General features: G+C 45.5%; 1 protein-coding gene across 1 annotated transcript; it reads left to right on the forward strand.

Annotated features, from left to right (window-relative positions):
* Positions 1-730: 730 nt before the first annotated feature.
* Positions 731-24,751, forward strand: ankrd6a (ankyrin repeat domain 6a). Its single transcript, XM_066656998.1, has 15 exons — positions 731-789; positions 3,213-3,282; positions 5,483-5,581; positions 7,432-7,530; positions 8,365-8,463; positions 10,154-10,252; positions 10,480-10,578; positions 13,307-13,384; positions 13,956-14,060; positions 15,449-15,589; positions 17,600-17,752; positions 18,246-18,398; positions 20,764-20,877; positions 21,273-21,582; positions 24,119-24,751. Exons 1-15 carry the CDS (start codon positions 731-733, stop codon positions 24,652-24,654), a joined length of 2,214 nt encoding a protein of 737 aa, XP_066513095.1. The 3' UTR covers positions 24,655-24,751.
* Positions 24,752-25,440: the final 689 nt, after the last annotated feature.

Genomic DNA, 25,440 nt, shown 5'->3' on the forward strand with positions numbered 1-25,440 from the left:
GATACTCTAAAATTCTCACTTTTAACTTAAACACAGAGTGTATGATATATATCACTATAACCTGAATCAGCTGTAAACAACGGTTAAACCATTGTGCAATAACGGTTTGTGAGGTTTGTGAGATATTGGCACTGGTGACTGATTTTCGGCGGAAGCTCCCCACTCACGTATATCTCACGTTATAGCACTCCCTCTCGTGTATTATTGCGTAATTATAAACTTGCTTTGCCTAGTATAATAAATTTTTACTGCACCATACTGGGGCAGTTTCCTACCCTCCTTCAAAAGTTGCATAGTGTAGTTCCTGCAGTGCTGAACCTGGTAAAGCAATTACAGAGGCTCTGTTCTACCTGTTACAGGTCACTGAATCATTAAAATTATTGTGAAGCTGTAAATCTAAGGTAAAATTACTACCTAGTCTTCCTTTAATGCTTATTTTACTAACCATTTTAAGCCCAGAATCCTGTAGACCCCTCTTTCAGAGAGCAATGGCCTCTGTGGTGAAATGATTAAAGCTGTTCATGAACTTATGGTCACCATACCCCATGGCAAGTGTGGGCTAGAGGCCAATAGAAGGCGACTATGAAGCTTCATCCAAACCCTCTGAGATGATCAGGAGTGTTGTTTCTGATCCATTAAAGCTAATGATCCAAAAAGATTACCTGACCTCACTAACACTCCAGTGGCTGCCATTACATGCTTACAGCATAAGCCCCTGATTTCAGAAGAAATGCTGGAGGAGCAGGTGTCCACAAACTTTTTGTCACACAGTGCACACTACCTCTTCAGGTAAAAGGAATTCAGCACCAACAGGGCTAAATGACCAATGAAACAAACAGCATGCTACAGCGGCCTGCATGTGCACAGCTGAGGTTGTGTGGACAACATCTGGAGCGACCAGCTAAACCCTCTCATGAGGTCTGAATTGTGTGTCAATCTTTTCAAGGCTGGATGCAGTATGCAGCTGTTTGAGCTCTGGCTTTTATTGTAATGTTTGTTTAATGCATGGATTTAGAATGGTTCAGTGCAGAATTACAGTGTAAATCTGTCTAATGCAGCATTAGCACCTTGTTCCTCTCAAAGAAGAGACTGTGATGAGCACACACACACACACACACACACACACACACACAGACGCAGCTGATGAAAAAAAGCTCATTATTTAGGCCACCATACAACTCCCTTTTTATATTGGGATTTATACCAGTCGGCCATAACATTAAAGCCACCTCCTTGCTTCTGCACTCACTGTCCATTCTCTCAGCCCCACCAGCCTTACAGCTGCACACTGAAATCCCACATTCTCAGACTGTAGTCCATCTGTTGCTCTTTCTATTTTGTTTGCCACCTTTCCAACTGTTCTCAGATCATCAGGACTCATCAGTGCAGTGTCTACAGCAAGAAAGTCGTCAGAACATCTGGCAGTGGAAGGTTTAAACCTTCTACATGACGTGACATGTCAGTGTGTGTCTGTGTGTGTGTGATCATACAACTGTAGGTCAGTGAGTGTTCTTAAGAGGAGCTTTAATGTAAACCATTTTGGCTTTTGAACCAGCACAACAACAACACTGCACTAATATCCTGGAATTTACTCTCTCTCCCTCTCTCGCTCGCTACAGCATCTCTATCCATGATGGATTAGCCATGTGACAGTTAACTCTCCGTGAGGCCTGATAGTGTGTGTGTGTGTTTATGTTCCATCCATCCATTGGAATGTAACCCTTATCCAGTTCAGGGTCATGGTGGGTCCAGAGCCTACCTGGAATCATTGGGCGCAAGGCGGGAATACACCCTGGAGGGGGCGCCAGTCCTTCACAGGACAACACAGACACACACACACATTCACTCACACACTCAGACCTACGGACACATTTCAGTCACCAATCCACCTACTAACGTGTGTTTTTGGACTGTGGGAGGAAACCGGAGCACCCGGAGGAAACCCACGCAGACACGGGGAGAACACACCAACTCCTCATAGACAGTCACCCGGAGGAAACCCATGCAGACACAGAGAGAACACACCACACTCCTCACAGACAGTCACCCGGAGGAAACCCACGCAGACACGGAGAAAACACACCAAACTCCTCACAGACAGTCACCCGGAGGAAACCCACGCAGACACAGAGAGAACACACCACACTCCTCACAGACAGTCGCCCGGAGGAAACCCACGCAGACACGGGGAGAACACACCAAACTCCTCACAGACAGTCACCCGGAGGAAACCCACGCAGACACGGGGAGAACACACCACACTCCTCACAGACAGTAGCCCGGAGGAAACCCACGCAGACACAGAGAGAACACACCACACTCCTCACAGACAGTCGCCCGGAGGAAACCCACGCAGACACGGGGAGAACACACCAAACTCCTCACAGACAGTCACCCGGAGGAAACCCACGCAGACACGGGGAGAACACACCGAACTCCTCACAGACAGTCGCCCGGAGGAAACCCACGCAGACACGGGGAGAACACACCGAACTCCTCACAGACAGTAACCCGGAGCGGGACTCGAACCCACAACCTCCAGGTCCCTGGAGCTGTGTGACTGCGACATCTACCTGCTGCGCCACCGTGCCGCCCTGTGTGTATGTTGTATTTTCTTATCCCATATGAAAGGAGAAAAAAAAACAGAGATCTTGTTAATATCACTGCAGTTCTTCCTTGATATCTTCTCCTGGATGACACTGAGATCAGGTGGAACTTGTAGCTTGTGTCTCCTGCTGCTCAAATGTTTGTCCTGAGAGAAAGCGCCCAGGAATGTACTGTGTCTCCTCTGAAGTCTCAATGACCTCTCACATTGGGCTCAGTGCTGAGACAAAAACACTACTCTTTACCTGAACTAAAGACAGAGCGGGGCAGCATAGTGATGCAGCAGGTAGTGTCACTATCAGCTCCTCCAGGGTGCGTTCCCGCCTTGCGCTCAGTGAGTCTGGATAGGCTCCGGACCCACCACGACCCTGAACCAGTTAAGCACTTACAGACGATGAATGAATGAGTGAATGAATGAAAGACAGATGTCCACCATATCACGGTACAACACTGTAATAGCATTTTGATCTAAACACAAGTGTCTCACGTACCCTTTTTTTCTGATACTGTTTCTTCTGAGGGGTCTCACCAATTAATCTCCTGAGCCAACAATGAGCAGATGTCTCCTCTGGCTGTGTAATGTTGTTGATTTTGTTTTGTTTCTGAAGGCAGGCTGTTGTCCAGTGTTCCTGTACGAATCACACTCCACTGTTTGCTGCACTTCAGCGTCTGGAGAATGTAAACTCATGGTCTCTTCCTCTTTTCTTACTTTCTCATTTATCTTTTAGCGTTTATAACGAGCGAGTTCATGTATTTTAAGGTTCCCTCCACTGTGAACACAATTCTGCACAGATAGCTTGTATAATGTCCATTGAAGCATTGTCTAAAACACCGACTATGTATATAACACTATTGCTACTGCAAATGCACCAGGCCCAATGCATTAACCAGAGAACCCCCAGCACCTGGCTGAGGAGCAGTGGAATTGTGTTCTCAGGAGAGACTGGCTCCATCCAGTACCATTGGGATGAACTGGAGTGGTGTTTGTGATCTAATCACACATCAGTAGAAGAAGGGAAGTGAAGCAGACTTGGACTGAAAGGTCTCCTGGTATCAGAAGGAAAATTGAGGGCAGTAGGTGTCAAGGAACAGCACTTCCTCCTCCCTCAAATCCACAGTTGAAATATCCTTAAGCAAAGCAAACCCAACTGCTCCCCTGATGTGAGGTGGTTGCCCACTACTGTGGGTGGTTGTGTTGTGTTCACTGCCGCAGATGGAATAATGTGGAGGTCGATTTCTAAAGTGTAATCCATTTTCTAAAAAAATAAAAATAAAAATAGAGTATTGTGCAAAGTCTAAATAAAATCAAAATGCCATAACATGCAAATCGTATAAACCCTATATTTCATTAAAAATAATAAGACAATATTTTGCATGTTAAAGTTGATAAAGTGTTTTTTTTATGGTTGGTGATATTAACTTCCTGTTTGTGGCACATTAGTATATGGGAGGGGGGAAACTTTTCAAGATGGGTGGTGACCATGGTGGCCATTTTCAAGTCGGCCATTTTGAATCCAACTTTTGTTTTTTCAATGGGAAGAGGGTCATGTGACACATCAAACTTATTGGGAATTTCACAAGAAAAACAATGGTGTGCTTGGTTTTAACACTTTATTCTTTCATGAGTTATTTACAAGTTTCTGACCACTTATAAAATGTGTTCAAAGTGCAGCCCATTGTGTTGTCAATGCAACCCTCTTCTCCCACTCTTCACACACTGATAGCAACACCACAGGAGAAATGCTAGCACAGGCTTCCAGGATCAGTTCAACTTTAAAATGGCCGCCATGGTCACCACCCATTTTGAAGTTTCCCCCTCCCATATACTAATGTGCCACAAACAGGATGTTAATATCACCAACCATTCCCATTTTATTAAGGTGTATCCATATAAATGTCCCACCCTGTATATATATATATATATATATGCACATTTTGAAGTTGATGCCACTAAAAAATGTGGGTCATTGTGTTTTTTAACCACTGTGTGGCATCGCCTTTTCTTATAACAACACTCTGTAAGTGTTTGGGAACTGAGGAGACCTGTCACTGTAGTTTTGAATTAACTGCTTTCCCATTTTTATTTGTTTATTTGCTACCTGATGGTAGCATGTTGCTCCAAATCCTTGCGCACTAATGCCCCTTAAACCTTCATGGATACTGCCTTTTGAACTGCAGGGCGCAACATCCATGATTTCCAAAAAGAGTTTCAAATTTTGATTTGTTAGACCATAGAACACTTATCCACTTCCCCTTCAGTCCATCTTGAATGAGCTTTGGCCCAAAGAAGGGGACGCCGTTTCTGAATCCTGTTAATACATGTATCTTCATTGCACTGGTGGGTTTTAACTTGCTTTTGTGGATGCAGCAATAAACTGTTTACTGACAGTGCCCATGCAGTGATTTCCACTACAGAAACATGACTGTTTTTAATGCAGTGCTGTCTGAGGGCCCAAAGACCACAGGCTGCTATTACAGGTTTTGAGCCTTGTCCCTTGCATATTAGAGATTATAGATATTTTGTGCTGTACATGATGAAATCCCCAACTTATCCCTGAGGTTTTCACTGTTTTCCCACACAGACTTTCACAAAGACCGTTTTTACTTCTGAAAGACTCTTTTAAACCTAATTTTCAATCGAATATAGAGTTGCATTATATTTTATGTACATTTTACACGTATAATAATGTACAAGTAGCTGAATAAAATAAACCCCTCACAGCAATCTAGTGTACAGCCTTCACATAAGAGTAAATATCTATATACATATATATATCTATAATAGTGGTAATTGTATATGAGCTAATTAAGGTAGTCTGGATTAATGATGATATCAGATGTTGTTAGTGTGATATATTGATGTTTTATTTTTTTTCAGAGTCGTCAGACTGCGCTGCACAGAGCGGCAGTTGATGGAAACCGTGAGGTCATCACTGCTCTTGTCCAGAGAGGATGTGCCCTCGACCTCCAGGACAAGGTCAGAAAAAAAACAGTTACAAAACATAGCACTCAATGGTTTTCAATGGGCTGGAGCAAAATGCCCAACAACGGCGGGGGACACGGTGGTGCAGCAGGTAGTGTCTCTGTCACACAGCTCCAGGGACCCGGAGGTTGTGGGTTCTGTGAGGAGTGTGGTGTGTTCTCTCTGTGTCTGCGTGGGTTTCCTCCGGATGACTGTCTGTGAGGAGTGTGATGTGTTCTCTCTGTGTCTGCGTGGGTTTCCTCCAGGTGACTGTCTGTGAGGAGTGTGGTGTGTTCTCCCTGTGTCTGCGTGGGTTTCCTCCGAGTAACTGTCTGTGAAGAGTGTAGTGTGTTCTCCCTGTGTCTGCGTGGGTTTCCTCCAGGTGACTGTCTGTGAGGAGTGTGGTGTGTTCTCTCTGGGTCTGCGTGGGTTTCCTCCGGGTGACTGTCTGTGAGGAGTGTGGTGTGTTCTCTCTGTGTCTGCGTGGGTTTCCTCCAGGTGACTGTCTGTGAGGAGTGTGATGTGTTCTCCCTGTGTCTGCATGGGTTTCCTCCAGGTGACTGTCTGTGAGGAGTGTGGTGTGTTCTCTCTGTGTCTGCGTGGGTTTCCTCCGGATGACTGTCTGTGAGGAGTGTGGTGTGTTCTCCCTGTGTCTGCGTGGGTTTCCTCCAGGTGACTGTCTGTGAGGAGTTTGGTGTGTTTTTCCTGTGTCTGCGTGGGTTTTCTCCAGGTGACTGTCTGTGAGGAGTGTGATGTGTTCTCCCTGTGTCTGCATGGGTTTCCTCCAGGTGACTGTCTGTGTGGAGTGTGGTGTGTTCTCTCTGTGTCTGCGTGGGTTTCCTCCGGATGACTGTCTTTGAGGAGTGTGGTGTGTTCTCCCTGTGTCTGCGTGGGTTTCCTCCAGGTGACTGTCTGTGAGGAGTGTGGTGTGTTCTCCCTGTGTCTGCGTGGGTTTCCTCCGAGTGACTGTCTGTGAAGAGTGTAGTGTGTTCTCCCTGTGTCTGCGTGGGTTTCCTCCGGGTGACTGTCTGTGAGGAGTTTGGTGTGTTTTTCCTGTGTCTGCGTGGGTTTCCTCCGGGTGACTGTCTGTGAGGAGTTTGGTGTGTTTTTCCTGTGTCTGCGTGGGTTTCCTCCGGGTGACTGTCTGTGAGGAGTTTGGTGTGTTTTTCCTGTTTCTGCATGGGTTTCCTCCAGGTGACTGTCTGTGAGGAGTGTGGTGTGTTCTCCCTGTGTCTGCATGGGTTTCCTCCAGGTGACTGTCTGTGAGGAGTGTGGTGTGTTCTCCCTGTGTCTGCGTGGGTTTCCTCCGGGTGACTTTCTGTGAGGAGTGTGGTGTGTTCTCCCTGTGTCTGCGTGGGTTTCCTCCGGATGACTGTCTGTGAGGAGTGTGATGTGTTCTCTCTGTGTCTGCGTGGGTTTCCTCCAGGTGACTGTCTGTGAGGAGTGTGGTGTGTTCTCCCTGTGTCGGCGTGGGTTTCCTCCAGGTGCTCTGGTTTCCTCCCACGCTCCAAAAACACATGTTGGTAGGTGGATTGGCGACTCAAAAGTGTCTGTAGGTGTGAGTGTGTGTTGCCCTGTGAGGGACTGTCGCCTTGTGCCCAGTAATTCCGGGTAGGCTCTGGACCCTCCGCGACCCTGAACTGAAAAAGCACTTACCAACATTAAACAACAACAGTTGGGCTTTCGTATGGGTTTATAGCTTGCACAGCTGAAAGGACCTTTGTACCTATAAGTTATGTGCAGTTGTGGTTCAACAACTTTGTTATTGTTTTAAAGAACATAATAGGTTCTTTTAAGGTTGTTTTTAATTATTTTAAGACACATAATAACCTCTCATTTCTAAGGACTAGGATTTATGTCAGCAGGAAGGGAACACTGCTCTGCATGAAGTGGCCTGGCATGGTTTCAGTCACTGTGTGAAAGTACTGGTCAAAGCTGGGGCTAACGTCCAGGTCCAGAATAAGGTAAGATACCGACTATAAAGTGTACACATTTCACAACCTTTTAAAGATTCCAAAGACGTATCTTAAAGGGTGTATTCTACGCCTTTTCCACAAGTGAACACAGTTCTGGGGTTTTGTTGAAATGTGTGACCTACTTTGAGCAAAATACCACATGGACCAAACCCAACAATGGGGTTCTCCCCTGTGCAGAACGGCTGGTTTTTAACGCCTGTTACTTCAGATATTCACACTGACCCAAGCACACAGTGGTGAGGAGCAGAGTGAGGGCAGAAACTCTGGTTTATAGTCATTTTTGCTAAGTTCTCTTTCTCCTCTGTTCTCCATTTTCTCTCTCTCTCTTTTGCTTGGTTTAACCTGATGTCTATGCTTTCACAAACTCTTGGGTCCAGAGCTATGATTGGACAGACTCAGCTGAGGGAGCTAGGCATTTCTAGAGTGCCTACACTCAGCATATGATGTAGCACAAAATCAAAACGGCTGGTTTATTCCATGTTGGCTTACTTAGGCAGCCCATAATACACTGATTGGTTTGTTTGAGAAGGTTCTTGAGGTGAGAAGGTTGCCAGTCTCTCACAGGAGGAGGCTGGGGATGTTTCTCTCACCTGTTGAATGATGTTGCACACAATAAAACAAAATAAAATCAGATAAAACATGCCCATCGTTAAAAAAAATTAAAGAATGAGATCTGATTATTGATTTGTGGGGAGATAAATTAAGACAAGTTGTTCTGTCAGCATTTGTTCTCATTTTGTGAGAATGACCCTCTGGAGGAAGGTCATCTACAGTGGCATGTCATTTTCAGAGTGTATGAAAGATTAACCCTGTGTTTTCCAGGCGGGGAACACTGCTCTCCATGTGTCATGTCAGAATGGTCACACTCACATGGCTCGAGTGCTGCTGCTTGCAGGAGCTGATCCTGGCACCAAAAACAAGGTAAGGACTGAAATACTATAATTATCCTATACGGCCAAATGTTTGTGAACACACGGTCTAATCCAATTTTGTGTTCTCACCTACGCTTATGAGAAGTTTTTACACTAGATTTTGGACATTTTTGGGAGGTTTTGGCATTGAGCATGGTAACTTACACTCATGTGCAGCTGTTGCATTTCTATGGAGATTATACACAGCGAGTGTATCAACACTGTAGCTGAATTCACTCATTAAAGGAGTATCTACAAACTTAAATAATATAGTGTATTTCTAATTAAGAGTCATGAAGCAGGTAGTGTCACAGTCACACAGCGCCAGGGTCCTGGAGGTTGTGGGTTCGATTCCCTCTCCGGGTGACTGTCTGTGAGGAGTGTGGTGTGTTCTCCCTGTGTCTGTGTGGGTTTCCTCCGGGTGACTGTCTGTGAGGAGTGTGGTGTGTTCTCCCTGTGTCTGCGTGGGTTTCCTCCGTGTGCCCCGGTTTCCTCCCACAGTCCAAAAACACACGTTGGTAGGTGGATTGGAGCCTCAAAAGTGTCCGTAGGTGTGAGTGTGTGAGTGAATGTGTGTGTTGCCCTGTGAAGGACTGGCGCCCCCTCCAGGGTGTATTCCCACCTTACGCCCAATGATTCCAGGTAGGCTCTGGACCCACCGCGACCCTGAACTGGATAAGGGTTACAGACAATGAATGAATGAATGAATATACAACAACGGAGACCTGGACTGTTGAGCAACTGTAGTTGTACTTAGGGTCCTCAGTTCCCAAACACTTATTGAGTGCTTTTAAATGGAAAGGTGATGTAAGGCAGTGGTGAACATGCCCCTGTCTCAACTCTTTTAGATCGTGTTGCAGGCCTCAAATTCAAAATGAGTGAATATTTGTAAAAAAAACAATAAAATGTAACCGTTTGAACATTAAATGTCTTGTCTTTGTAGTGTACACCCTGGACAGAGCACCAGTCCATCACAGGGCTTCCCACACTCATCCAGTCACTCACACACACACTTGTGGACAGTGTCACACACACACACTTGTGGACAGTGTCACACACTCACACCTGTGGACAGTGTCACACACTCATCCAGTCACTCACACACACACACCTGTGGACAGTGTCACACACTCACCCAGTCACTCACACACTCACCCAGTCACTTACACACTCACCCAGTCACTCACACGCACACACCTGTGGACAGTTTCACACACTCACCCAGTCACTCACACACTCACCCAGTCACTTACACACTCACCCAGTCACTCACACGCACACACCTGTGGACAGTTTCACACACTCACCCAGTCACTCACACACTCACCCAGTCACTTACACACTCACCCAGTCACTCACACGCACACACCTGTGGACAGTTTCACACACTCACCCAGTCACTTACACACTCACCCAGTCACTCACACGCACACACCTGTGGACAGTGTCACACACTCACTCAGCCATTCATGTAGTTACATATATGAACACCTTTGAACAACACATCCACCTACCAACATGTGTGTTTGAACTTTGAAAAGAAATCAGAGCACGCAGATGAAACCCACACAGACACAGGGAGGACACACCACACTCCTCACAGGACCCTGGAGCTGTGCTACACACATATTAGATTCTAAACAACGAAAATTGAATTATGATACTGCATTATTTTGGGAATTAACTAGTTTTTTTTTCAGGCAGGAGACACGTGTTTACACATCACTGCTCGGTATAATCACGTGACGATGATGAAGATCCTCCTGGGAGCGCTCTGTTCTGTGGCTGAGAGAAACCAGGTCAGTTCCTCAGTAACGCTGTTCTCTTTGTTTTGGATCCAGCGTGGGGACGGGTCACGGCTGTTTATTTGTTGATTATCCTACAGTACGATTCTTTGAAGTCTGTAAATTTGCTCAAAGACTATCAGCCATGAAATGAAATTATCCTTAAACCCACATTAAACCCACAATAAAAACAAATGAGCTGCTGACTGAACTGATTAAAGTGGCACTGTTGCTTTCCTCAGGTTGGAGACACAGCTCTCCATGTGGCTGCTGCCTTAAATCACAAGAAGGCACTGAGTCTGCTGCTGGAGGCCGGAGCTGATACCGCCATAAAGAACAATGTAGGTGAAAACCAGAGCAACTTTTCAACAGCTTCATTCGCTCCTGGTGCGTTTGCATTTTTAGTAAACTGCAGTAATGAAAATGTCCTCCATAATTTTCATTATATACCTCATAATTCAGCTTTTAATCTGGGATCCTCTGTCAATATTATTTGCTCATAATAATGAGATCCATTCATGTTACTCAATATTTTAAGATGGTAAGTAATATACTGGGTGGCACGGTGGCACAGCAGGTAGGTGTCGCAGTCACACAGCTCCAGGGGCCTGGAGGTTGTGGGTTCGATTCCCGCTCCGGGTGACTGTCTGTGAGGAGTTGGTGTGTTCTCCCCGTGTCCGCGTGGGTTTCCTCCGGGTGCTCCGGTTTCCTCCCACAGTCCAAAAACACACGTTGCAGGTGGATTGGCGACTCAAAAGTGTCTGTAGGTGTGAATGTGTGTGTGTCTGTGTTGCCCTGTGAAGGACTGGCGTCCCCTCCAGGGTGTATTCCCGCCTTGCGCCCGATGATTCCAGGTAGGCTCTGGACCCCCCGCGACCCTAAATTGGATAAGGGTTACAGATAATGAATGAATGAATGAAAGTAATATACTGTAATACATTAATCTGAGACACTAAGTCAAATTTGAGAAACTCCCTCATTAATGTCTCTTATTAAATGACGATACTTATCGTCACGGTCCAATTAAAACCATGAATCTCCATTGTTGTCACAATTCAACACTGTGTGGAAATTGTATGAAGAATGGATCCATAGAAATGCTCCAAAATTAATTCATTCCTTCATTGTCTGTAACCCTTATCCAGTTCAGGGCGGCGGTGGGTTCGGAGCCTACCCGTAATCACTGGGCACAAGGCGGGAACACACCCTGGAGTGGGCGCCAGTCCTTCACAGGGCGACACACACACACTCACACATTCACAACTACAGATACGTTTGAGTCGCCAATCCACCTACCAATGTGTGTTTTTGGAGCATGGGAAGAAACCAGAGCACCCGGAGGAAACCAACGCAGACACAGGGAGGACACACCACACTTCTCACAGACAGTCACCCGGAGGAAACCCACGCAGACACAGGGAGAACACACCACACTCCTCACAGACAGTCACCCGGAGGAAACCCACGCAAACACAGGGAGAACACACCACACTCCTCACAGACAGTCACCCGGAGGAAACCCACGCAGACACAGGGAGAACACACCACACTCCTCACAGACAGTCACACGGAGGAAACCCACGCGGACACAGGGAGAACACACTACACTCCTCACAGACAGTCACCTGGAGGAAACCCACGCAGATACAGAGAGAACACACCACACTCCTCACAGACAGTCACCCGGAGCGGGACTCAAATCCACAACCTCCAGGTCCCTGGCGATGTGTGACTGTGACACCTACCTGCTGCACCACTGTGTGGCCTTCCTCCACAATTACTTGAAATAAAATATTTTTACATTGAAAGATAAGAAATTTTTTTCTTCCTCCTGTAAAGTTACATTTGGGAGATACATGCTTTTAATTGGACAGCAACAATATATTCTTTTAAAGGCTATTTTTGACCCTGCTGTTTGATTGTGTGGGGCTATGTTTTTGTCCTAAATTTTACGTGCTGTGTTCACATGTGTATTTAATGTATTGTAATGTACATCATTTTGGTTTTAAATGTGCTTTATAAACAAATAAACTGCTTACTTAACTGCTGGTGGATGTTGATAAAAAAACTACTGCGTTAACTACGCTGAGGCCTGACAATGTGTTGTACTCTGAAAATAAACAAGTTGTTTATTTCATAGAGTTAACAATTCCATATGAGGCTGCAGTAGATTCAGCTTTTGAAAGAAGGACGCTGAATTACACAGACTTTGAAGCTGAGCGGAGAGAACGCAGGTGGCAGGTGCATGTAGGACCAGTAGAAAGTCTGCCACATCCTTGTTTGTGCAGTTCAGATTCAGAGCCAGAAAACTGTGGGAAACTGTGAAGGAGCTTTCAGAAGTAGCTGAAAGGTTGAGTCAGTGTTTGTGGATAAGGAGAGCACAGACTAGTTGAGGAAATGCACAGTAAATTTGGAACGGCTGAGGTGTGTGGTGTTTAAGCCACATGAAGGACAGGGCAGGTGACTGGGGTGTTGTGTTTGTTGGTGATGTATCGCTTAAAGCTTGCACTGAACTGGTGGCACTGAGAATGCATTAACGGTGCCAGTGGGGCTAGGGACAGTTTTAAACACCAGGGAGGCCAGGGTTGATATACATATGAGTGTATGATGGGGCTGTAAAGCTAGCTTGGAAGGGGGTGGGTCTGAGACGTCAGATCTTACTATTGACCCTTACAGAGGTGACATGGGCTTAATTCAATGAAGCACTGATAAGGAGTGGTGCCTACCTCATGACCACTGTGAAGAGCTAATGATGTGGTGGGTGTTTTGAGTATGGATGAAGGGAATGGGCTGGGCCCAAGGAGGAGCCTTAGTTGTTAGATGTTGATGGTTTCTAGTCGGATTACAAATGGCCACAGCAACCTTAGTGGTTAGGTGTAGGGTACTATTTAATTTAAATATTCAACAATAGCTGATAATAGAAATCTTACGGTTGCTGGTTGGAAGATAGTGGGCTGGGCCCATTGAGAAGCTCTAATTGGCCTGTATAATTACAATTACTGTGTGTATCAAGTGTTGATGTGCATGTGTTGTGTGTTATTGTGTATGTGTTATGTACTCCTGTTCCAGGCTGGCTGTACGGCACTGGACAAAGCCAGAGACAATAACAACAGAGAGTTGGCACTTCTTTTGGCCAAATCTAATCAGGTGTGTGTAGTGTTAGACTCTCAGACACTTATACAACGACAGTATCAGTCTAATAGCTTTCATTGTTTCCACTCACACACATGGTATTCTACTCTAAGATCAGTATAAACGGCAGGGTTGAAGTTGTGACAGACAGATTACGCAATGATTTTATCACTGCCTGTGATGACACAAGTAGTGTGGAGGCATGGTGAAGAGATACTGATCATCTGGTAACCTCAATGCACAAAGGCTGCAGAAAGGCTAAACAACCACAGGAGAGGCAAACTCAGCCTCTGTCACATCATCTACAGTTTTATCAGAACTGTTCTATTGAAACATAAGATCAATAATTAGCCCAAGAGTAGCAGGGAGCTATTGAAAGGTAGAGCGCCATGTTTAACACTGCAGACTGTTTAACTCCGTAGGTTGGGTTTAATTCATAATTCTGCTGTTTACTGCAAGTAGAAAATAAGGACATTGGTGATAAAGGAGCATTTATGAAGTTGTATACTGCAATGTTACTTATTTTGATACTCCATATGAACTGTGCTAAATGGGCCTCTTACTCCTGGTCATTGTTACTGTCCAGGTTCTGTGGTCTACTCGAGGCAGGACGGTGAGGAAAAGGAGAGATTTACTGAAAACACAGCGAAGAGCTCAGTCTGTCCCTCGAGACCAAGTGCTCCGTGGGAAGGTGGGTTTGTTTACATGGAAAAAGTAATCCAAACAACAGCAAAAAAAAAAAACTCTTATCAATCAACAAAGTTAAGAAGAGTGTCGAATAGTGTCACCTCTAAACTTATTTAGTGAGAAGATTCAAACAAAGAAACAAATGTCTAAGAGTTGAAGAAACTGAAATAGGATTTTCCTGAATGTCAATAATAGACATTTATTAAATACCAATATGATATACACTGGGTGACACTGTCAGGTTTGAGTCTTGCTCCGGGTGACTTTCTGTGAGGAGTGTGGTGTGTTCTCCCTGTGTCTGCATGGGTTTCCTCCGGGTAACTGTCTGTGAGGAGTGTGGTGTGTTCTCCCTGTGTCTGCATGGGTTTCTTCCGGGTGACTGTCTGTGAGGAGTGTGGTGTGTTCTCCCTGTGTCTGCGTGGGTTTCCTCCGGGTAACTGTCTGTGAGGAGTGTGGTGTGTTCTCCCTGTGTCTGTGTGGGTTTCCTCCGGGTGCTCCGGTTTCCTCCCACAGTACAAAAACACACATTGGTAGGTGGATTGGCGACTCAAAAGTGTCCGTAGGTGTGAGTGTGTGAGTGAATGTGTGTGTGTGTGTGTGTGTGTGTTGCCCTGTGAAGGACTGGCGCCCCCTCCAGGGTGTATTCCTGCCTTGCGCCCAATGATTCCAGGTAGGCTCTGGACCCACTGTGACCCTGAACTGGATAAGGGTTACAGATAATGAATGAATAAATTCTGATTGATAAGTTAAAAGTACATAAATATAAAAGTACATAAATATTTGCAAAGTATAGGATATGGGCTATATGATGGTTTAGGCATGCAGTTAACACCACATTAATTGTTGGTGTTATAAACTCCCATTACATCAACTACACTGTACTGCCAAAAATTTGTAGACAACAATTTGCTGATTGACTCCTGATCCTGGGTATTCAGGGGGTACCCACTGCTGAGACATGTTCATTTACACCTCCACCAGCTGCACATGAGCCTAGGGTCATCATGACCAATGCAAAGTCTAGGCAAGAGAATTTTATACCCCTCTCGCTTAGACTTTGCATTGGTCACGATGACCCTAGGCCCATGTGCAGCAGATGCAGGTGTAAATGTACATGTCTCAGCAGTGGGTAGCCCTTAAAGTAGCTGGATGTGCTCATTGGAACAAGTCTCCGCACACTTTTAAACATACAGCATCTTCTGTTAAGAGCTGCACATCACATTGCCGTGTGCACTGAGGCACGTTTCCTTTTATCACTTTATCACATAATATTAGGAGCTGTGGGTTGATAAGAAGCAATTGGCATGAGTGGAGAAGTAAGCTCCTATAGTCAAGCCCTAAAATGCCAGTGGTCATGTGGCAGGAGCTCAGGGTAATCCCCTCGTACTGAAGGATGTGGTCATTGTGCAGGACAGTACTTCAGTGGAGGACACTCTCAGCATTGACCGGGCTCTCCTCAGGATCGGACCACCTCTAAATCAGACCGCATCCTGTCCTCCCACCAGGGGGAAGACCAGGAGACTCCAAGACAGGGTAGGGGTCTAGAATTTGATACACAGTTTTCTTTACTGGTTGGTTTTATGGACCACATTGTGAGTTTTTGACAGATTTACAACCATTACCCAGTGTCCAGCACATGATGTAAGCTGTGGGCTGCATTCCCGGACATGGATTAAATCTAGCTTTACAATGCCAGTGGAGAATCACCATTACAATCGTATTCAGACCAGGCTTAGGCTTAATCATGGTCTAGGAAATTGGTTCTAAGAAGCTGAAAGAGAAGGTATCAGTCTAGCTCTTGGTACTGTTCTCAGTTCATTTCATGTGCCTGTGTGTTTTTGACAGATTTACAAACATTACTTTGTTTGGGTCACTTTCTTAAACGCGGATTAATCCTAGTCTCACTGCCAGTGGAGAAGCGCCACTGAAATACTATTTAGCCTTGGGGCAGGCTTAATCTTGATCATGAACATTTGTCCTACATCCAGTTAATGTGTAAAATATGGAGCCCCCAAAAGTCCATGTTGGGAAAAAAATGATGCATTTAAAAAGAAAAAAGTTGGGTTTTTTGTTTGTTTAATTGTTTGTTTGTTTCCTTACATTTATTTTACCGTGATAGTTAATGTAAGGAAAAAAACATTTTTTTTAAATGCATCATATAATTTTTTTCCCCACATGTCCTTTCAGGGGCTCCATAGTAAACCATTTTAAAATTATTATGAATGTTTCTTTTTGCTGGATTTGGTGTTAGTTTTCTTTTTTTCACAGTTTTTCCAAGCTCCTATATATTTGTATCTTGTCAGGAATCACAGGGCGGACTGACGGAGGCGGAAACACTTGCTAAAACACAGTATTTATTAAAACAGATAACAAAACAGAGATAGACAGACTCGAATGATTAGACAGAATACCAGGACAGAAGGAGACCTAGACAGAGACTTGAACAGAGAGATCGTACGGGAAGAGTTAAACAGGGACTTGGAGAAGGAGAGCAAAACAGAGAACTGAACAGATACAAAGAGAGCTAGACTGAATTAAGATACAAACAGACCTGAGACAAGGGAAGCGATAGGAACAAGGCAAGGGAACGAGCGACGGACAAGACAGACAGACTTGAAAACAACATGACCTAGGATATGAACAGAGGAAATGACATGACCTGGGAGTAGAAACGAGAACATGGCACGACGGAGACAAACAGACCGGACTAGCGACATAGAGCAACACAACATGACTTAGGAGAGGAAAAAAAACAAGACTGGGAATAGGAACGAATGACCGACAAGAGGAAGTGAGACAAGGGGACTTAAATACAGAACACAGACAAGACACACCTGAAACAGATAACGAGGAGGACGGACAAGAAGGCGGAACAAAGGCGGGACATGGGCGGAGACATGGACAATAACAAACAGAGCCATGTGCTGAGAGAGCACATGGCGGGGAAAACAGACATGACAGGACGGGGGCGTCACATATCTATATTTATTTATTGGTGATTAAATGTGTATTTTTATTATATATTTAAAACCTATAAGTAAATATGAGAACATATTTTGATACATATATGTAATATATGAACGACACACACATACATTGATCACCTCCTTGTTTCTACAGTCAGTGTCCATTCTCTAAGCTCCACTGACCATTCACTAGCACTTCTGCATACTTTCTTATCCCCATTTCACTCTGTTCTTTATTGGTCAGAACCCCCACAGAGCAGGTATAATTTTGTGGTGGATCATTCTCATCGCTGCAGTGACACTGACGTGTTGTGCTGGTGTGAGTGGATCAGACACAGCAGTGCTGCTGGAGTTTTTGGTCAGTGGAGCTGAGAATGGACAGTAGGAACAAGTCGGTTGTTATAATGTTTTGGATGATATAGTAAAAGGGAAATACAATTATAATAATAGTGTCATATATTTGAACTCTATATTGTGCCATATGTCAGATTTCCGTATGGGGCTGGCCTTTTACCTCACGGAATTTTAAAACTGTAAAACTCATATTTGGTTTATTTGATTTTGGATGATAAACTAGTGTGAGCTTGTGCCCCTGAGGGAAAACGTCCAACAGACAACGGGAGGAGTTACACACAGCAGCTCCAAGCCCCAGGAAGACGAGAGGTGTCCAAACGGAAAAGCCTACCCACTGTACACTCTATACCGAGACAAGGACGGCTGGGTAAAACAGGTAATCACATGATTTCTACACTTAGGAAAACACACGACCTCAAGTTTGTGGACTCCTGATCTTTAGGCATCTCTTCTGAAATCAATGTGTTAAAGAATAGTTTTTTTTGCCACTTTCACTGAATTAACAGCTTCTACTTGTCTCTGAAGTCACTAGAAGTTAGAACATTTTTTTTGAGGTTTTGATGGCAGTTACTATTAAACATAGGGATCTGGTTTGGTTCGATTCTGATGTTGGGCGATACGTTTTGGACCACAAACACCACTCACGTTTCAAAACTGAGCTCTGAGTTCTCCGTGAGTGCACCTTAAAGTAGATCTCATTGCAAACTTTAAGGGGTGTCTACAAACTTTGGGACATATTATGTAGCACTTATATCTTGTGGAACAACTGCCTTGTTATAAAGACATGCCCCATGCAACAGATCATGTGATACCTATATTAAAAAACTCATCTTTACTTGTCTTTTTACATTTTTTTGCGTCATGACTAGGCACCAGCTAATGGCTGTGACTGCAAACCTTTGATTAAAAAACTGGAGAACCAGCTGAAGGCCACAAAGTTTGAGATGAGGTCTCAGATTCACACGGTTCAGGAGCAGATGAACTGCAAGCTGGGCAGGATAGACCGTCAGAGCAAACATCAGGTTTATCAGATTTCCTCCTGTCCTCCTTAGCTATAGTTTGCATCGGTCTGTTCTGCATCTGTGATTATTTTATTAACACATTCTTAGTGTACTTGACTGTGGTTGGTTTAGGATCATTTGTGACATCCAAAACTGAGCAGCTACATAATATCAGTCTTATATTCAACCCTTTTTGTTCTATAGCCCCCTACCATGTATTTTGAGAACTTACACCCATCCCCCTGTACTCCTCCCCCTCAATAAAAAAAAACGTATCAGTATATCACATACTGCAGCATATGTTTAAAACAGTCAGGTCAAACCGTCTCATTCGTCCAGGAATTAACTGGCTAAAATGAAATAAATAAAATAAAATCATCACCTGATTGTGAGCGGGCGGCACGGTGGCGAAGCAGGTAGTGTCGCAGTCACACAGCTCCAGGGGCCTGGAGGTTGTGGGTTCGATTCCCGCTCCGGGTGACTGTCTGTAAGGAGTGTAGTGTGTTCTCTCGGTGTCTGCGTGGGTTTCCTCCGGGTGACTTTCTGTGAGGAGTGTGGTGTGTTCTCCCTGTGTCTGCGTGGGTTTTCTCCGGGTGACTCTCTGTGAGGAGTGTGGTGTGTTCTCTCTGTGTCTGCGTGGGTTTCCTCCGGGTGACTTTCTGTGAGGAGTGTGGTGTGTTCTCCCTGTGTCTGCGTAGGTTTCCTCTGGGTGACTGTCTGTGAGGAGTGTGGTGTGTTCTCCCTGTGTCTGTGTGGGTTTCCTCCAGGTGACTGTCTGTGAGGAGTGTGGTGTGTTCTCCCTGTGTCTGCATGGGTTATCTCCGGGTGACTCTCTGTGAGGAGTGTGGAGTGTTCTCCCTGTGTCTGCGTGGGTTTCCTCCGGGTGACTGTCTGTGAGGAGTGTGGCGTGTTCTCTCTGTGTCTGCGTGGGTTTCCTCCGGGTGCTCCGGTTTCCTCCCACAGTCCAAAAACACGTTGGTAGGTGAATTGGCGAGTCAAGCGTGTCCGTAGGTGTGAGTGTGTGAGTGAATGTGTGAGTGTCTGTGTTACCCTGTGAAGGACTGGCGCCCCCTCCAGGGTGCATTCCTGCCTTGCACCCAATGATTCCAGGTAGGCTCTGGACCCACTGCATCCCTGAACTGGATAAGCGGTTACAGATGAATGAATGAATGAATGAATGATTGTGAGCTGTAAGGCAGTCAGATGACTGAACTCACAGGTGCATCCTATTGTCATACCGTATTCTGAGTCTCAGTTTGTCATTCATAATGTTTGTTTATGAGTTCAGGTTTGTGAAGATAAAAATGTTCTTTTTAGACCGTTCCCAAAGTAATTAAAATTTAGAAAATATCAAAAAGTTCCAAAATAGAACCTTCCTCCTCAGGGAGGCGTGCTCGTTCCGGAAGCATTACAAAGACCAGTCGAGTGAAGTTCAAAGCAAATCAAAGTATTTATTTTAATACTGGATCCAGGAGAACTAATACATAAGAAACGCAAAGTGCCCTTTCCACGCAAAGTTCTGACTCATCGCATCTGACTCCACAGTTTTATACCCCAAATGACGTATAGCCTGGTGGTGAGGCGTTTCTGGCTGATTAACATATATTAATATGCATAATAAGACATGCTAGTACTCATGTTTCTCGCGTGCAGGTTTCCCACACTCCTTTTCTGTCACCAAAATTCAGAGGAGTCACTAATGGACTTAAGGTCACTGAGATGCCCTAAAGTTCAACTCCCCCTTTTAGCTAACACTTGTAATTTATACTAAAAGCCTAAGTGCAGATCTGTTCAATGTTAGAGGTCTAAGAATTTAAAACGTGAGTCAACATGCCAGTTAGTGTGCAGATTCTAAACTTGTTTAAATGCATGTCTAGATACTGGTTAATCATTCATATGAGTACATATAAGATACAAGATTTCACACAATTATAAATGCTTAACTGTAACTAATCATTTAAGGATATTTTTCCACTAACACAAAGTAATAAAATTATTTTTTACAACATTTGAAAGTCACAATCCTCACCCAGAAGAGCGTAAGAAAATGATGCTCTATAATGCTTCATTTCTCACCTGACACTAATGTCGACTTTATAATAAGAATGAAATAAAACAGCGTTACCAAACTGGACTGTGACAACTTCATGACGTATATAAATATTATTTTTTTAGTTTCTCTTTTCTCATTTCTCATTCCTCTTCCACACCCCCACCCACGTGTCCCAATGTTTGAATGTCCAAGAACTGCATTGAATGTTTAACATGATATATAAGCCTTTATAATCTTAAAGGAGCTGACCATGTAAAAGTGGTTTTCAGATGTTTGTATTTATATTTTACACTAAGGCTTAATTCATTACTAACATCTTTGAGCTTGGTTTAGATAAAAGTTCTGGAGAAGATGACCCAGGAGCGTGTATCAGCGGAGAGGATGGAGTGTCAGTACCGCATCAGTCAGAGAGCCACTGTGGAGAGATTGGAGGAGCAGAAGAGACAGGTACAATCAAACAGTGCTGTAGAGTAATGAAGCAAATTATATTATACATACAAACATTTGTGGACACTTCTCATAATGAGGGTATTCAGCTAGGTTAAGGTGGACTCATTGGGGAAATGGCCAGACGGTTTGTGCATAGTTTATGCAATCGTCATAGAAATACATGAAAAGTAATCATGAAATGATCTAGAACAGCAGCACATCAGGTTAAAGTCACCATCTCAATAACAAGTGTAAGTTATAAGTGTTATATACAACACCATGGGGGTGAGTTGGAGTGGTCTTTGTGATCCAGAAAAATTAATCTACAGATTCCACTTTTTTAAAGTTCACTTTGTGTGTGTGTGTGTGTGTGTGTGTGTGTGTGTGTGTTTGTGTGTGTGTGTGCCAAGCAGGCTTCTGCAGCCACTGAGGTGAAAAACTGGTGCATGTCGAAGCTCCAAACAATGGAGAAGCACTCGCCTGCTCCGGCTCAGTATTATAAACTTGTCCAGACTCCTTCTACAGATCACTCTGCACCGGAAACTGACCCGGAGTGTGTCCCGCTGCTGTCGGTCATCTCTGAGGACAGCAGCAGCTCTCTGGCCACATACGTCAACGTGCTGCCGAACCTAGGATCCCCTGGAAATATCCCTGAGCTCGAGGATCTGCAAGGGAGGAAATATTCAGAGTTGAGGCTGGACAGTTCATCCAGTAAACAAGGAGGTTAGACATAATACTTGGAAACATTTGGACACACCTTGTCAAATGACATGCTTTGTATATTTTTGGAATGGATTAAATCACAAACAGCTCTCAGATATACATTCATTCATTCATTATCTGTAACCTTTATCCAGTTCAGGGTCGCGGTGAGTCCAGAGTCTACCTGAAATCACTGGGCGCAAGTTGGGAATACACCCTGGAGGGGGTGCCAGTCCTTCACAGGGCAACACAGACACACACACACACACACACACACATACACACACACCTACGGACACTTTTGAGTCGTTTTTGGAGTGTGGGAGGAAACCGGAGCACCCGGAGGAAACCCACACAGACACAGGGAGAACACACCACACTCCTCACAGACAGTCACCCGGAGGAAACCCACGCAGACACAGGGAGAACACACCACACTCCTCACAGACAGTCACCCGGAGGAAACCCACGCAGACACAGGGAGAACACACCACACTCCTCACAGACAGTCACCCGGAGGAAACCCACGCAGACACAGGGAGAACACACCACACTCCTCACAGACAGTCACCCGGAGGAAACCCACACAGACACAGGGAGAACACACCACACTCCTCACAGACAGTCACCCGGAGGAAACCCACGCAGACACAGGGAGAACACACCACACTCCTCACAGACAGTCACCCGGAGGAAACCCACGCAGACACAGGGAGAACACACCACACTCCTCACAGACAGTCACCCGGAGGAAACCCACGCAGACACAGAGAACACACCACACTCCTCACAGACAGTCACCCGGAGGAAACCCACGCAGACACAGGGAGAACACACCACACTCCTCACAGACAGTCACCCGGAGGAAACCCACGCAGACACAGGGAGAACACACCACACTCCTCACAGACAGTCACCCGGAGGAAACCCATGCAGACACAGAGAACACACCACACTCCTCACAGACAGTCACCCGGAGGAAACCCACACAGACACAGAGAGAACACACCACACTCCTCACAGACAGTCACCCGGAGGAAACCCACGCAGACACAGAGAACACACCACACTCCTCACAGACAGTCACCCGGAGGAAACCCACGCAGACACAGGGAGAACACACCACACTCCTCACAGACAGTCACCCGGAGGAAACCCACGCAGACACAGGGAGAACACACCACACTCCTCACAGACAGTCACCCGGAGGAAACCCACGCAGACACAGAGAACACACCACACTCCTCACAGACAGTCACCCGGAGGAAACCCACACAGACACAGGGAGAACACACCACACTCCTCACAGACAGATATACATTCAACATCAAAAAAATAGTTGCACCCAGAAGGATGTATTGAATTGCAATGAAATTAAGAAAGTAGATAACAGTTTCCAGGAACAATAAACAACTAAGTAATAAGACCTTGTGTTACATGTGGAGCGTTGATAGCACAATAGCATCCCACACATTTTCAATCACTGGTTTTCAATCTAAGTGCCTCCACACACAGATTAGTTGGTCGTCTCCACCAAGACAAAACTGGGACTCGTCACTGAAGACCGTCCGAGTGACTCCATGACAATTGGCACTGCACTGGCAATGCTGAAATTGTGTTAAGGGCAGTTGCAGTAACGGCCTGTATGCATATATTCCTGTGTCGTGCAGCCGTTAGCCAATGGTGTAGGCACTAACAAGACTCACTGAGGGCATCAAAGCTCAGCCGTGGCTGTAGGTTCACTCTGCATTTCGGAAAATTCATCGGTTCTCCCTGTCCATGGTTTGTGTAGGATTCCCAGATCCTTAATGTCACTGGTGCATGCCGCCTTCTATCCACTGCCACCAAAAGTGGGCTATGGTAATATTCACACGACTGGGTTGACACAAAAAAATACGATAAGACCATCCGGTTTCCCAGAGCCCTATGATGCAACCCCTCTTAAACACTTCCAACTGCTCGAATTGCTTTTAGACTCTTCTGCGAGGCATATTTCACTTGCAAAGGATGCTACCAACACAACAGCATGGGTCAGAATGGAAAGCAGGCACAATAGGGTCATATGTAGTCATTCAAGTACAGAGATAAGGCCTGTACATGCTTATGTCACGTGATGCTGAGCATGAAACTTGAATCTTCTGCCAAAAATTATGCTGTGGGCTGGTGAAACTAATTTTCAAGCCTATTTTACATGTCAAAGCACATGTTTTGTGTTGAGCAATGTCTGCTATGCCTAAGGTGTACACAAGGTGGCTGTGTATAGACCAAAAGTCACTACACTCAAGAGCAAAAGTGGGCTAGAGGACTATGAAGCCCCAGGCTATGCGTGCAGAGAACTGTGTTCTCTGGAGTGAAGGCGCTTGAATTGGAGTGGTGTTTGTGATCCAGAACTAATCCTACAACATCAGCAGCTGACCTCATTAATGCTCTGGTGGCTAAAGGCCATCAAACTGTAACAGCAATGTTCCAGCATATAGTTTCAAGCAAAATCATAAAAGCATAATAGATTGTAATTAACCTTATTTTGTCTCTTAATGAAATATGTATTTTCTCCCAGCCCCCTCTTTTCCTGTAAACATCCATAGGCCACTGTCTCGACAACTGGCCAATGCTGACCCCCAGAGGCCAAAAAAAGACCAGCAGCCCAGTGCAGTGAGTCAGAGTGAGGAGAACAGCTACAGCAGCACCAGCAGCAGTTTGTCCACGGTCAGCAGGGGCTTTGAGGACAGTGACCCTCAGCCCCTCAGGCTTCAGGCCTTACAACATCGCAGACACCTCAAACACAGAATAAAAGCCCACAGAGAAAACCTCCAACAGGGCGGCACTGTTCACACGCTGGAGGTGTTCAGCCAGAGTCCTGCAGAGCCCTCGTTTGACCAGGAGAGAGCTAGCCTCCATGCTCTGGAGGTGACTGAGCGCTTTTTTGAGACCGTGTCCACTCAGCTGGAGCGCTGGTACGAAAGGAAGATCCTCGAGACTCAGAGGGCCATGGAGCTCAGAGCTCAGCAGGACAGAGATGGCCTTCTGCAGAGGATCAGTTCCCTCGAGAATGAGCTCCAAAGACTCAGAGCCAGCACTAAAACCAGCTCCTAACACACTGCTTCATAACATATCCTAAATTCCTAACTTTCCCTAAATTTTAAATAAACTATTTTATAATAATTAAATATAAATACATTCATTCATTATCTGTAACCCTTATCCAGTTCAGGGTGGCAGTGGGTCCGAAGCCTACCCAAAATCACTGGGCGCAAGGCAAGAACACACCCTGGAGGGGGCGCCAGTCCTTATCAGGGCAACACACACACATTCACTCACGGACACATTTGAGTCACCAATCCACCTACCAACGTGTGTTTTTGGACTGTGGGAGGAAACCGGAGCACCCAGAGGAAACCCACGCAGACACAGAGAGAACATACCACACTCCTCACAGACAGTCACCCGGAGGAAACCCACGCAGACACAGGGAGAACACACCACACTCCTCACAGACAGTCACCCGGAGGAAACCCACGCAGACACAGGGAAAACACACGACACTCCTCACAGACAGTCACCCGGAGGAACCCACACAGACACAGGGAGAACACACCACACTCCTCACAGACAGTCACCCGGAGGAAACCCACGCAGACACAGGGAAAACACACGACACTCCTCACAGACAGTCACCCGGAGGAACCCACGCAGACACAGGGAGAACACACCACACTCCTCACAGACAGTCACCCGGAGGAAACCCACGCAGACACAGGGAGAACACACCACACTCCTCACAGACAGTCACCCGGAGGAACCCACACAGACACAGGGAGAACACACCACACTCCTCACAGACAGAGCAGGACTCGAACCCACAACCTCCAGGACCCTGGA

This window comes from Hoplias malabaricus, chromosome 1 (genome assembly GCF_029633855.1).
Source record: "Hoplias malabaricus isolate fHopMal1 chromosome 1, fHopMal1.hap1, whole genome shotgun sequence".
NCBI lineage: Eukaryota > Metazoa > Chordata > Actinopteri > Characiformes > Erythrinidae > Hoplias > Hoplias malabaricus.

Excerpts from the sequence above, each read along its gene's own strand:
- ankrd6a (XM_066656998.1), top strand. The coding sequence starts at position 731 with ATGCTGGAGGAGCAGGTGTCCACAAACTTTTTGTCACACAGTGCACAC. Across the intron at positions 790-3,212 it reads AGTGCACACTACCTCTTCAG|GCAGGCTGTTGTCCAGTGTT; the intron begins GTAAAAGGAATT and ends TTGTTTCTGAAG. Across the intron at positions 10,579-13,306 it reads ATACCGCCATAAAGAACAAT|GCTGGCTGTACGGCACTGGA; the intron begins GTAGGTGAAAAC and ends CTCCTGTTCCAG.